Source organism: Onychomys torridus, chromosome 19 (assembly GCF_903995425.1).
Source record: "Onychomys torridus chromosome 19, mOncTor1.1, whole genome shotgun sequence".
In the NCBI taxonomy this organism is placed as follows: domain Eukaryota; kingdom Metazoa; phylum Chordata; class Mammalia; order Rodentia; family Cricetidae; genus Onychomys; species Onychomys torridus.
The window spans coordinates 8,717,859-8,732,962 of record NC_050461.1 but is presented as its reverse complement, the minus strand read 5'-3'; the positions used below and the strand labels follow the sequence as shown (position 1 = coordinate 8,732,962).

The 15,104-nt window shown below is 45.2% G+C and overlaps 1 protein-coding gene across 4 annotated transcripts in view; it reads right to left on the bottom strand.

Annotated features, from left to right (window-relative positions):
* Window positions 1-10,964, bottom strand: part of Afg1l (AFG1 like ATPase) — a 166,300-nt gene extending 155,336 nt beyond the window's left edge. For 3 of the 4 annotated variants that reach the window (XM_036169287.1, XM_036169289.1, XM_036169288.1), the window contains exon 1: window positions 10,681-10,964. In XM_036169287.1, coding sequence (XP_036025180.1) covers window positions 10,681-10,819 — 139 coding nt within the window. In that variant the 5' untranslated portion in view covers window positions 10,820-10,964. Of the gene's footprint in view, window positions 1-10,429; window positions 10,552-10,680 lie in introns of those variants that run through there. The other variant, XM_036169290.1, reaches the window with a different exon arrangement.
* Between the last annotated feature and the right edge of the window lie 4,140 nt (window positions 10,965-15,104).

The following is a 15,104-nucleotide window of genomic DNA, read 5'->3' as shown; positions in this document are numbered from 1 at the left end:
ATGTGGAGGTGCTCAACATCAATCGTATGAACCGAAATTCTCAGGAAAGGCCAGACCTCTCCTTAGGATTCTACAGTACTGTCTGACTGACTAGTAGCTGTAGAGCATTGGAATGTTGCCGATCCAGTGCCGGATTATTGGGTTATCTTTAGTTTCCTTAACACCTGACCCACTGCCCACCTCAGTGTCTGATCTGCCTTCCTTGTGACTACTAGCCCAAAACCTTCTGGAATGTATTTACCAGACCACTAGCTTTCACCACCCCCCAAAGCTATGAATGGCCTCAGATCCTCTTTGCTGTAACCACGCTACCGGTGCTTTGAATGAGGACAGCCCCACAGGCTCAAATATCTGAATGCTTGGTGCCAGCTGGAGGAAACATTTGGGGACAATTAGGAGGTGTGTCACGGGGGTGGGGTGGGGGATGACTTTGAGGTTTCAAAAGCCCACAGCATTCCCAGTAGGACTTTGTCTGTGTCTCTGACTGTGTCTTGATCTCTCTGTGTGTCTCTGTCTCTGTGTCTGTTTCTCTGTCTCTGTGTGTGTATCTGTGTGTCTCTCTGTCTGTGTCAGTCTCCCTCTGTGTCTGTGTGTCTCTCTATCTCTGTGTCTCTGTCTCTCTCTCTGTCTCTGTCTGTGTGTGTGTCTCTCTATCTCTGTCTCTCTGTATCAGTCTCTCTGTCTCTGTCTCTCTGTCTCCCTCTGTGTCTGTGTGTCTCTCTGTCTGTGTCAGTGTCCCTCTGTGTCTCTGTCTCTGTCTCTCTGACTCATGCTTGTGGCCCAAGATGGACATTCTCGGCTGCTGCTCCAGAGCCATGCTGTCTGCCTAAAATCAAATGCTTCCTTTTGTAAGTTGCCTTCATCACAGGGTTTTATCACAGTAAGCGAAAGAAACCAGACACTACCTGATTATAAGATGTCAGATGTTGAGAAAACAGCTGGTTTCTGAAAAGGGACAGGCGAATCCAAAATAAAATCAAGGGTCTGATGTGCCCTAGTATTTTCAAATGCCAATGTATTTGAAGAGCATCTTGACTTAGTACTTTCTTCTGTAACTATAGAAACATAATGGAACCATTACCACATTGGAACACAATATTTGAGGCAGTTTGAACCCATGTCCTGGGCCATCATTACTCCTATTGGGCTCCAGAATAAACTATTTCTCATTCACTTTGAAGTGAGAGCTGTGTTTTCATCAACATTAGTCATCAGGGAAAAGGCAAAACAAAACATATAATAAATATTGGAACATATTTACTACAGTGGCTAAAACACTTGTTTTTTTCCAAGACAGGGTTTCTCTGTGTAGTGTTGGTGCCTGTCCTGGAACTCGCTCTGTAGACCAGGCTGGCCCTGAACTCACAGAGATCCATCTGGCTCTGCCTCCCGAGTGCTGGGATTAAAGGTGTGTGCCACCACCGCCCAGCTGGCTAAAATGGTTTTAAAAATATTAATAGGATATATGTGTGAGCTAAAAATCTCACATAATGCCAGTGAAAACATGGTTTGAGAAGGATGAAGTGCTAGCCCACTGAGGCAGGAAGATTGAAAGTTGGGCTCTTCTGACCTCAGAAGCAGTAGGTCAGGAGTTCAAGGTCAGCCTCAACTACAAATCTATTATGAATCCAACCTGGGCTACAAGTGACTAAAAAAAAAGAAAAGAAAAGAAAAACAGCCAAATGTGGTGGTTTACTCCTTCAGTCCCAGCACTTGAGAGACAGAGACAGGCAGATCTCTGTGAGTTCAAGGCTAGCCTAGCCTATATAGTGAGTTCTGCCAGGGCTACAGAGTGAGAACCTGTCTCAAAAAAACATAATTAAATAAGTTGATATAACCATTTTGGAAAACTGAAGTTATCCAATCTAGCTAAATATATGCATATTATATGAAGCAATAATTATATTCCTAGTTATAGATTCAACAAAAAGTATATATCTACACCAAAATATAATACACAGACATATTCATAGCAGTATCATAACTAGTATTAGCTAAGAATTGGGAAGTACCCCAGATCCAAAAATATAAAATGGATTTACAGACTGTGGTGTTGAGGACCTGGAGAAATGGTTCAATAGTTAGAAGCACTTGCTCTTGCAGAGGACCTGGGCTTGGTTCCTACCAACCACACCTCAAAACCACATGTAACTCAAGTTCCAAACGATCCAAAACATTCTTGGGGCCTCCAAGGGTAGCAGGCATGCATGTGGTGTACATACATACATATAAGCAAAACACTCATACACATAAACTAAAATGAATCTAAAAACAATTTCAATTGACATTAGGAATTAGAGGTTTAGACTAATGATAGAATGTTTGCCTAACATACCGAAGGCCGTGAGTTTGATCCCCTGTATAGTGAAAGGGGGAAAGTCATTTGCTAGGCACACCTAGGTGAGTGCCTGTGTCCTAGCTACTAATGAGGCTAAGGCAAGAGAACTGTTTAAGTCCAAGAGTTTGAGATCTGCCTAAGTAACACAGGAGACTCTGTCTCAATAAATAAATAGATAGATAGATAGATAGATAGATGGATGGATGGATGGATGGATGGATGGATGGATGAATGAATGTGGTGGTACATGCCTGGAGCCTCCAGCACTCAGGAAGCTGAGTCCGGAAGACAAATGTAAATTCTAGGCCAGCCTTGTTTACATCCTTGTTTACATAACAAGCTCCAGGATAGCCAGGACTATATAGAGTGTGTTCCTATCAAAACAAAAACAAAAACAAAACCAGACTACTTACTACCAAACAAACAAAAACTGTGGTGTAGCAAGTCACAGTCATTTATTTATAGAGAGAATGATAGCTCACTACACATGAAGAAAACTTTAATTCTGGATTACTTCACAAATGCAATGTCCAGTGAAGTAATCCAGAATTACATTCCGATTTTATCTTGCTTTCTATTGCTGTGATAAAACACTGACCAAATAACTTCAGGAAGAAAGGGTTCATTTGGCTTATAGGACCCAGTCAGGGTCCACCATCAAGGGAAGTCGGGGCAGGAACTCAAACAGGAACCTGGAGGCAGGAACAGAAGCAGAGACCATGGAGGAGTGCTGCTTTCTGTACAAGATGAGCTGGAGGACTCACTGACTGAAAGCCACTGTCCCCGGACCTCATCACTCTGTACAAGATGAGCTGGAGGACTCACTGACTGAAAGCCACTGTCCCTGGACCTCACTCTGTACAAGATGAGCTGGAGGACTCACTGACTGAAAGCCACTGTCCCTGGACCTCACTCTGTACAAGATGAACTGGAGAACTCGCTGACTGAAAGTCACTGTCCCCGGACTTCGTATCAGAGACTCAGCTATGGCTGACACAGCCGCACATTTCAGATTGCTTTCAAAGGACTGTCTCAGAACTGCTATTTGAGCCTTGCCAATGATCAACAGGAAGACACAGACTGATCAACCCCACTCCAAAGAGGAGGATAGACCCAGCGTGGAATCAAGAGGGCAATCAAAGCTCTCCAGGTCACGTGTTAGTGGGCACCTGGATCACATATGTCCACTGGTCCTAAGTCAGAACTAATGGAAAATTCTTCAAAATACCAGTTACGGAATGAAGAAACTTCAGTTCTTCATGAAGGGGAAAAAAAACTCATGCTTAGTTAAATGAAATCAAAACTCTATAAGGCATTTCGATTTCTAGTTTAAAATGTTTACCCAACTGCTGTGAGAAAAATGCACAATCAGGAAAAGCACATTTAATATTTCTAAAGGGCTGGATTAAAATTTCAGCTGTAAACTTCATTACTGTAATTAGATTTTTAATGCATATTTATTAAACATCATTCAAATACTGTGTACAAATTATTCCTGAGTTATTTGTACATTTGTGTGATTCCAGCAAACTGTCAACAATAGCCACTGACCAGCGATGCCCTCTGCGGCGGCAGGAGCAAACCCCGGGTCACAGGCAGCTCCTCTATCTTCTGTTCCGTCCTAATCACACCCCCAAAGAGAAATCTTTGGTTTCTTTTTTGAGAAACTGAAATGGTCACAAAGGACTCAAAAAGTCAAGCCTTCTCGGTGACATTAAAGACCTACGTTTGATTTGCTGAGGAGTAAACAAGGTGCAGAATAAAGAAAATCAACTCTTAATTAAACTCTTTCTTTAGAAAAACAACATAAGCCATCATCAAGGAATGCATCACATGATGATTTACTTTATTTATAAAAGGCTGATTTGGGGGCTTGAAAAGGGTGCTTTTGATTTAAATAGAAAAATTATGAAAATTAAAACTAAATGCTTCCTGGTTATCATTCTTTTCCTTTAGAAGGTAGTTAATGTTAAATGTACCAATGTGTATAACGTTACAAAAGAGGGGAAAAAAAAAAAAAAAAACAGTACTTTAAATTTCATGATAACAAATCAGTAAAACTCTGCCTAAAAATCTGAATAAAACCATCCTGAAGAAATCATGGGCACAGCCCAGCATATTGAGTAGTAACTCCTTAGTATTCACCCTGCTCACACACCATTTCATAACGAGGCCTAAGAGATCCCTTTATTTCAAATGATAAAGACAATGACTGATCTCTTTGCTGTGTTGTTAGATTGAGGCAGGGACTCATGCAACCCAGACTGGCCTCAAACTCACTGTGTAGCTGAGGATAACCTTGAGCTTCGGATCTTACCCCCTCCACCTTCAACATGCTGGGCTTAGAGTGTGTGCCACCATATTGGGTTTATGAGCTATCAAACTCAGGGCACTATATGCATGGCAGATAAGTACTTTACCTACTGAGCTACATTCCCAGCCCTGAGTTTTTTGTTTTGTTTTTTTATTTTGGGTTTTTTTTTTTTTTTTTTTGGTTTTTGTTTTCTTGGGGGGTGGGGGTTTCAAGACAGGGTTTCTCTGTGTAACAGTCCTGGCTGTCCTGGAACTCACTTTGTAGACCAGGCTGGCCTTGAACTCACAGAGATCTGCCTGCCTCTGCCTCCCAAGTGCCCGGATTAAAGGCGTGTACCACCACCGCCCAGTTTATTTTAAACCGCATAGATTCATCCACATAGAAATGAGGATTTTTAAAATGGAGTCTGCTGGAGTTACATTTAAAATATAACGTGTATTGTAACCCTGTGAGAGAACTACCATAAGAATCACATGTTCACGGATGGCGCTGGATGACATCACACTAAGTGAAACAAGCCAGGCACAGACAAATACTGCTTACTGCATGTTCACACATGGAAGCTAAAATTGATTTCCAGAGGACAGAGTTGAATGGTTGGCACTTGACAGGCTAGAGATGAAGGGGAACGGAGGAAGGCCAGCTAATAGGTCTCAAACTACAGAGGGATGACTACAGTTTACAATGTACTATGTATCTTACTAAGACATAAGAGAGGGGAGCTGGAGGGTTCCCAGCAGAAATAAGTGATAAATGTTGAAGGAGACAGGATTGGTAATTGTGTTGACATCATTTACACACTGTATCTATGGATCCAATTATTGCACTCTATACCACAGATGTGTACAACTGAAAATGAGTTTTTAAAGGACAAAAAAAGAATTGTACTGCACCTGACCAGGAAACTTCCTCCCTGCCAGCTAGCTCTCATTAGTGCTGGAGGCTATACCAGCCACTGAGGAAGAAAAGACATCAATAATCAGACCCACAGCTGGATCCTGAATCCTGCCCTGTGGACCTGCCAGACAGGATGTGACTGGGGTAGTGGTGGTATGACTGTTATGGAGTAACCAACTTCTTTCTGGCTGGATTTGAGGCTTCTGCACAGGAGGGAATGCATGCCTGGTACTGTACCCCTAGTCAGAAGATGTAGGGGAAGGGTGCCTAGAGCAGGGCAGGGTTAGAACCTGCTATTGTTGTTTTGCTAGGTGGCCATGTTGTCCAACTGCCTTCTAAATCTGTTCACTTATACCCATAAACACCTATCCTCTCAGCCGTGGGTGGAAAAGCTTTATGCAGTGGGTAGTGGCAATTACAGATCACAACTGGTAGTAGTGAGTACAGATCACAACTAACTGGTCAAAGTGCTGAGAATAAGGTCGTTACATGCTCAGCCCTATATGGGATGTCTATTATCAACTCCTACCCACTCCCAAATCCACAAGCTCCACCAGGGTTCAGGCAACATCACAGAAGAGGAACAGAAAAAGAGCCAGAGGACGGGGGTGAGTGCTGGGAAACACTTACTGAGAAATACTGTCCTCTGAATACGGCACGGCTGTCACCCACAGGAACTCAAGCCAGCCAGCATCCAAGCATGACGGAGGGAGGGGCCCAAGGGCTCTCCCCAGCTCAGGAGTTCTTAGCGGTCGGGGGCTGCTAGGGGAGGACCATTTTCTTTGGTAGAGTAGCCACCGGTAGGTTGCCCGGTCTCCAGTGACTGCCCCACACTGTGTCATATTGGCAACACTTGGTGGGTTATAAGAAAAAAAATTAAGCTGGGCATAGTGGAGTACACCTTTGATCCCAGCACTCAGGAGGCAGAGGCAGGTGGATCTCTGTGAGTTCAACCAGCCTGGTCTACAAAGCAAGTTCCAGGAAAGGCGTAAAGCTACACAGGGAAACCCTGTCTCAAAAAACAAAAACAAAAAATAAAAGAGTGGGTATGACTTATCTCTAATAATAAAAGCTAATGGATTTGAATTGTTTCACATCCAAACAGTCACCAAGTTGAGAACTACGAAAGTCATCCACAGGGCTGATGTACAAGCGTGAGGACCTGCCCTCAGTTCCAGCTCCCACAGAAAAAGTCTGGCGTGGGAGTAGTTGGTCCATGATTACAATCCAGTGCTGAGAAGGTGACAAGTAGATCCCTACAGGTCACTGGCCAGCCAACCTACATCTACTCAGGAGACCTAGGTCTCACGACACTCCTCAAAAAAGCAGGTAGATGGATCCTGAGACACAATACCCAAAGCTGACCGTTGGCCTCCACTTGTGCATGCACGCGCACGTGTGCACACACACACACACACACATGAAATAAGTCCTAAGACCATTTTGCACTACTAATAACTCTACCAAGCCACACGGTGAAGCAGGGGCTACTTCCGCTCTCATTAGAAAGATCTCTTCCCTTCAAGTACTGAAGATGAGATTGTGAGCTGGAGGTACAAAAGGAGTTACCACCTAACAGCAATGCCTAAAAACATAGTACTTGCTTCCACAAGGTGCTGTAACAAAGAAGTCATGAGATCTGATCCTCGTAGTCCCTCGCCTCTACGAAACACACTTTCCCTCGGCTCGCTTAAATACAGCAGAATTTTAGACAGAAGCTTTTGTATTTTGGAAAACCTGAAGATGCCCTCCTTTTGACGTGCACCCCAGTTCTCCATGTCTACTCTGCTCTTCTTGGAGGCTTCTTCTTTCCATAGCATGCACGTCTTCCTTGGGACTCACGTTTTGCACTTTATGCCCCACACTGCTGCCCAGTCAGTCCCTCATCTGCTTTCCACTGCCTCTGATTTCCTCCTCCTTCTCGCATCCCACAGCTAACTGGGCTCAGCTGCCTAGCACCATCACAAACACCCCGAGTTTAATGAGTCAAAAGCAAACCTTGGGGGTGGGGAGATGGTTTGCTTGCTGCCCTTCCAGGGGCCCCAAGTGGTTTTGTAAAGAAATGTTAAAGCCAAAAAAAATGGAGCTGCTCCTTTGGGCTCTTTTTCTGTTTTTGACTTAGTAACCTAAACTGGGAACTCCACATTGATAACAGATTTCCTTCATCTCTTGCAGGACTTGTCACGTCTATCAGTGGGCCATCTCTGACCGCCCTCCTGGCCACCCTGTCCTTCACCATAGCAACAATTTAGGCCTAGCCAAACCGCCTTCTCAATGATTTGGACTTCCAAGTTCCCTCCCTATCTCAGTCCCCATGCCAGCCGGCATCCTGATGTTTCCAAGCAGCCCCAGAAGCACTCGTGCTGAAACAGATCTGCCCACAGCTCTTCCAAAGGAAGCTCCACAGTATCTTCCTACGCTCCGACAGCTCCCTTGGCATCAACAGCTCTTTCAAACCAACGGCAGCTCCCCATCCCATCTTCATCTCTGGCTGCTCTCGCTCAGAACCATAAAAACCAGCAAGGGTCATACGCTGTTCTCTCCACACTTGGCTGAAAAAACAAACAAACGAAGCTCAGAGTGTAAGAAAAAGAAATGACTAGCAGTCTGCTGGGAATACAGAAAAGGCTCAGCTGGGCCTGGTGGCTCACACCTGTAACCACAGCTGGGAGGCCAAGACATGGAGACTGCAAGTCGGAAGCCAGCCTAGAGAATTACACAGCAAGTGAGTTTCAGGCCAGCTCTAGCCAAGGCCCTGGTTCACATATATATGTGTGTATGAATGTATGTAAATGTGTGTGTGTGTATACACACATGTGTGTATATATATATATATATATATATATATATATATATATGTATGTATGAAAAAAAGAAAGGGCCCATCACATATTAGCTATCAAATGTTAGGTATCATAACTCTATCTCCCTTCCAAGTGCTAGGACCCAGTTCAATCACACATCTCCTCACATTTAGTATAAGACTTAAACTGAATTAACAGTGTTGTCACATGTCTACCTATACCCTGGCCACTATGATTTTGTTGTTGTCATTAGGTGTTTATTACTGAGACAGAGCTGGACTTGAACTCACTACGTAGCTCAGGCTGGCTCAAACCTGCTGTGATGCTATGATCAGGCAACGGCGTTATGATTACCACCTGAGCACCCAAGCACAGCCGGCACTCTGCTGTCTAATAAAAATCTTCCTTCTAACTATTAAGAGATTTTAAATAGCCAGGCAGTGGTGGCAATCGCCTTTAATCCCAGCACTCAGGAGGCAGAGGCAAGCGGATGGATTCTGTGAGTTCGAGGACAGCCTGGGCGACAGAGTGAGTTCCAGGAAAGGCGCAAAACTACTCAGAGAAACCCTGTCTCGAAAAAACAAAACAAAAGGAAGGAAGGAAGGAAGGAAGGAAGGAAGGAAGGAAGGAAGGAAGGAAGAAAAGAGGAAATAAATAAGCATTAAAAAGTAATTAAGGAATAACATGGTGATGTAGCCTGCAATCCCGGCTACTCAGGAGTTTGAAGAAAGAGGGCTTCAGGGTTCAAGCCCCACCTGAACTAGAGTGAACTCAAAGCCAGCCCAGGATGCAAGTGAGACCCCATCTCAAAACAAAGGAGAAGGGAAGGGAGAGCTCAGGGGAAGGGCTGGCCTAGCCCTCCCGGGCCTTGAGGCCAAGCACAGTAGAGCCAAACATCAGCAAAGCCTCCCTCCTTTCCTTACATCCTTTTCCATTACTGACTTCCTTCCTTTGTTTAAGCCAATGTTTTGCTGAATGAAACTTCAAACAAGAAAAAAAAAAAAAAAAAGAATGGAGATAAAATAGAAGTGTGAATACTAAATACCCTGCGGGTGCGGGGTTATTTCTTGATGTCACGTGACGGGGACTGTCAAGAAAGGGGCAGAAAATTGTAAACCAGACTCAACAGATCAGATTTAAACTTCAATATTTCTCTTGTTTAGAAAATGGAAAGGAATATTTTTACTTTATCTAAAAAACAAAACTACAACAACAAAAACAAAAAAATTCTGTGTGTGTGACACACACACACACACACACACACACACACAGGACGAGGACAAGTGGTGGGCGTTGGTCCTCTCCTTCCACATACATCCTGGGGACTGAATTCAGCTGACAGCAGGCTCTCTGCCAGTTGAACCATCTAAGGCTAATAGTTCTACTAAAATTTCAATGACTGAAGGAAACCTATTTTGAGAAGATGAGAATCAGTATTAACTCACACACTTTGTTAAATTATGTCAGTTACTAAGGTATATAAAGAGGCACTTGGAGCTGGGAAGAGGAAAAGCACAATTGTGGATGGGGAGACCATGAGAATAACGTCATTCATCCGAAATGACACCAACAACGCTGCTAAGTGCTGGGGACGCAACGGCACAGGGTTTGGTGTCTTTTAGTGTAACCCACAGTTCAGTGAACATAGCGATAAAATTAGCACTCTGGGAGACTGAAGCAGCAGGTTCTCAAGTTCCAAGTCAGCCTGCACCACAGTGAGACCATGTCTCAAACAATAAATTAGCACCCTTGTGGACTTGGTTAGTCAAAAAATATAATTCACTATTCACAAACACACAACATTGGAACGAATGAATCCAAGGGCTGTGACAAAAAAACAACAAAACAAAACAAAAAAACCCTGACGCCTCCAGGAATTAAGGAACATTAGGCATCTGGGAACATTAAGAAGGGGCTCCAGGCTCATTTGAGCCCGCCTCTGGAATGGGGGCGGGGAGGGGGCACAGGGTCCCTGGCATAGCTTGTAAGCCCATTATCAGCCATAAGAACCTGCATGGTGTTGGGTCCCCAGCCACCAACTCCACACCCATCCCTCCAAGCCAGGCACTTGCACACCTGAGCAATCCAGCTCTCCGCAGCCTGGGAAAGAACTGGGTTGACCTCTGACCCTCAGATGGAGGTGAACCTCGGGGCAGCTGCCTGGGGTGCTCAGAGCTCCTTCTGGACGGCGAGGTACAAGAGGTCAGGGGACACAAACTCTCCTCGGGGATCCTTAAAACCTGCGGAGCCAGGGGTGCAGCTGGGAAGCATCGGGGAGTGGGGTGAGCCCAGAGCCTGCGCGGCCCGCTCGTGACACGGTCACTGACCTTTGCAAAGGGGGCTCCCAGGGCCCGGGGCCGGAGGAGGAATTGCGACGGCCCGCGCCCCGCACCCAACACCTCTCCCGGTCAGCCGGCTGCGCGCGGCGGAGCGCAGGGTAACCAAGGGCGACCAGCAGGCCGCCATCTTGAGCTCCGTACAGGGAGGAAAACTTTATTGAAAAACCAGAAGCACGCAACCGAGCAGCCGAGGGCCGTGGCGCTCCGGGAGGCCACGCCTGAGCCCGAAGGAACGCTAAAGAGAGGTGACCTCAAGCACAGACAGGCACCGGTAGGCCTTGGGACTACAAGCCCCGAAAGCCACCGCGCCTGGAGGGGGCGGAGCCCGACCAGACGCGAGTGGCCACGCCCCCACTGCTGGCCCGCTGGGACCAACTCTCCGCCCTTCCCCCACTGGATCCTGGAGAAACCAATATATCTTGTAGTAACAATTCCTGAACCATCTAAGCGTGCATAATACGTAGGTGGCCTAGTGGTGGTCCTGACTTCGTCCAATCCAGTAAAATATAGCCTCAATTTTCTTTCAGAGTCCAACATGTGTCTCTGAAGAGTACCTGAAATTCCGTTTGAGCTGTTGAGTAACAGAAGTAATTTTCAATATAGCACCCGCTCACGTGCTCTGAAGGAGCTCGTAAGTGGGACGAGAAAGAAAAGGCCCCAGATGGACAACTGGTGGGCGTGGTAGTCATGGGACCGCACAAACAAGGGGACCATCTACCTGATCGCTCCCGTTTGAGGTTGGCTACCTTTAGGCTAGATGGAAACTGCAGCAAAAAACAAATGGTAAGATGTAACTTCTAGAAGGTTCAACTTTTGAAAAAGATTGTGTTTTTCCTAGGTGTGTATGTCCTCTACTGAAAGTGACTTTTGTGGAGGTCAGAAGTGGGCATCGGTCTCCTATAGCTGGCTGGAGTTACAGGAGGCTTTGAGCCACCAGACATGGGTGCTAGGAACCTAACTCTTGTCAGCTGGCTGCAAACATTACACATTCTTTTAACTGTTGAGCCATCTTTCCAGCCCATATAAGATTAACCTTTAACAAAAGATAAAGACTTAAAAGCCTTCCCAGGGGGCATTGGATGTAGCTCAGTCGGTAGAGTGTTTGCCTAGTGTGTGCAAAGCCCAACATTCCATCTCCAGCACAAGATTCCATACAGACACCAGGAATACATGTGCCTGTAATCCTGGCACTTGGGAGGTGGATACAGCAGAATTAGAAGTCCAACTACATAGTTACATAGGCCAGCCTGGCCTACATGAGACCTTTAAAAATAAATTTAAGATGTTCTAAACTCTTCAACCATGGATCACATCTGAAACACCTGAACTTTTAACTGGGGATTATAGAAAACAAAGTCTAGAGTAGCCAGGTGGTGATGGTGCACACCTCAGGAGGCAGAGACAGGCAGATCTCTGAGTTCAAGGCCAGCCCGGTCTACAAAATGAGTTCCAGGACAGCCAGGGATGTTATACAGAAAAACCCTGTCTACAAAAAAAAGGAGAAGGAGGAGGAGGAGGAGGAGGAGGAGGAGGAGAAGAAGAAAAATGATAGGAAGGAGAAAACAAAGTTTCAATTGTGTGACCAGAAAAGAGAATACCAAGAGGAATTCCAGGAAGTCAGGCAATGGTCACCAGAAGAGGAATTCTAAAGAAAAGGAAAAGGAAGGTGTGGTACAGAGTAATTCTGAGAGTCTTCTCAGCTAATTTGTAAAGTAGGTACCCACCTTCCAGGAGTGAAGCTAGTCTAAAGAGAGACGCTGTGCCCTCTCTTTGCCTCTTAGACTATTGAAACAATGGTCCCTACAGAGCTGGAATGTTCCCAAGAACCTCATGCTGGAAGAAGGAAAAGGCTGAAGGCTGCCAAACCAGAAGAGGAGGGAAACTGTCTTCCAGGAAGAGGTTTCATACCGTTCTGACAGCTTGCCAGCCCACTTTGTAGGACACACTGGAGCCAAGATCACAGTGGGTCCGTGACGGGCAGGACCACACCTTGACCAGGACTGCCTATGATTTACACCTGAGCCTTAGGTCAGGCCCTCAAAGATGGACCTGGCGGAGGGAGAGTGCTTTGTTTCTCTTCCTAATGTGCCTGTGGCCCCTGCTTTTAGCTGTTCATTCTCTTTGTGTTTTGAACCAGGGTCTCACTCTGTAGCTCAGGCTGGCCTCCCTCAAATTCCGGGTGATCCTCTTGCCTTGCCCCTTCAGCACTAGGATTAGAGGTGGGAGCCACGGCTGCCTTACCTCTTTTACTTGTTTCTTAAATTTGGCCGATGAGGACTGGAAGCTGATTCTAGTTTATTAAGGCTGCCAAGCTCTGACCCCAACAACTGTACCATCTGATTTACACATCCGACTGTATAGTTTTAGTATCATTGTTCTGATAGGAACAACTGTTTCTCCATACCCCAGGGGACTTTTCCATCACCATTTCTCATTTTAGTGTAGAAAAACAGTTAGTTAGTTAGTTAGTTAGTTAGTTAGTTAGTTAATTAGTTAGTTGTTTAGTTCTGGGTAGTGAAAGACCTTTATAAAAGAGTAGGCTGTGAGCTCGAGTTGATGCTCAGCAGTTAAAAGCACTGACTGCTCTCTCAGAGGACCTTGGTTCAATTCCCAGTACCTACCTAGAGGCTCACAGCCATCCATCTCTGGTTCCAAGAGATCTGATGCCCTCTTCCAGCCTCCTCAGGCACCAGGCACACATATGGTACACAGACATACATTCAGACAAAACACTCATACACATAAAATGAATAAACTTTTTAAAACACAGGTTGCTTCAGTCAGGCAGTGGTGGTGGACACCTTTAGTCCCAGCACTTGGGAAGCAGAGGCAGGCAGATCTCTGAGTTCGAGGCCAGCCTGGTCTACAAATCGAGTTCCAAAACAGCCAGGACTACATAGAGAAACCCTGTCTTGGGAAAAAAAAAAAAAAAAAAGATCACTTCACCTTTGACTGAATTAGTTATCACACTCAAGACACTCAGGGCATTTAGGTACCACTATGACTGTTCTGGAAAAACAATTGCCTTGGTCAGTGGGATTATCCTGTACTAGAGATTCCAACAGCTTAATAATTACAGACATGAAATCAGTAGTCATTTAGTGTCAAATGAGCAGGAATATCTACTAGAAATTTTATATGGCTGTGTAAGTAGATGGAAGTGGAAAACTGAACATTACTTAGGTAAGCATAATATAATTTAGAGGAAAATAACTTAGTCATACTTTTTTTTTTTCCAGAGCTGAGGACCGAACCCAGGGCCTTGCACTTGCTAGGCAAGTGCTCTACCACTGAGCTAAATCCCCAGCCCCTAGTCATACTTTTTTTTAAGGTAAGAAAACTAGCTGGGTAATGGTGGCACAGACCTTTAATCCTAGCATTCCGGAGGCTGAGGCAGATGTATCCTTGAGTTTGAGTCCAGGATGGTTTACATGTTAATCCCACCAGGCAAGAATAAGACCACAACCATAATTTTTGAGCCAAATTTGAAGCAATTTTTTTTTAATTGCCGGAGCTGAGGACTGAACCCAGGACCTTGTGCTTGCTAGGCAAGCACTCTACCACTGAGCTAAGTCCCCAACCCTCTTTTTGGGGGGGTTTCGAGACAGTGTTTCTCTGTGTAGCTTTTCACCTTTCCTAGATCTCACTCTGTAAACCAGGCCGGCCTGGAACTCACAGAGATCCACCTGCCTCTGCCTCCCAAGTGCTGGGATTAAAGGCATTCCCCACCACCGCCTGGCACAAAAATTATTAATTACTGGTCAGAATGATGGACATTGACCAGGTCCATGCCCATTAGAACCAAATTACATTAGTCAGAGGCTTATGAAGGCAAAATCTACAATGCTATGTACTTCCTGCCTTCATCCAGTCAGGCCAAGCATACGTCCTGACGTAGGCAGGAAGTGTACATATTTCCTGCCTGTGTACCTCCTGCCTATGTGTGACCAAGCACATCCTGTGCAGTTGGGGCAATCAAGCTTGTTTACAGAAGCAAAAAACAGTGGCTTCTTATTTCACATGAACAACAAACAGGCCTCAGCATTCCAGGAAGTTATCTGTCCTTGAGTAAGTGGGGCGTATAGGTTAGAGTCATTTTTGTTTTATAGATCTTGTAAGCACAGTACTTTAAACTAAAAACATAACTTTAGCCATTACATACAGAGCAAATTTCAGGACAGCTGGGGCTAAAAAGAGAAATCCTGCCTCAAGAAAGATAGGAAACTAATTAAGAGGCTGGAGAGATGGCCCAGGAGTTAAGAGCACTGGCTGCTTTTCAAAAGGACCTGGATTCAGTTCCCAGCATCCATATGGTGGCTCACAACCATCTGTAACTCCAGTTCCAGGGGATCTAACACCCTCTTCTGGCCTCTTTGGACACAGGGCAAGCATGACACAGACAAACAGGGAGA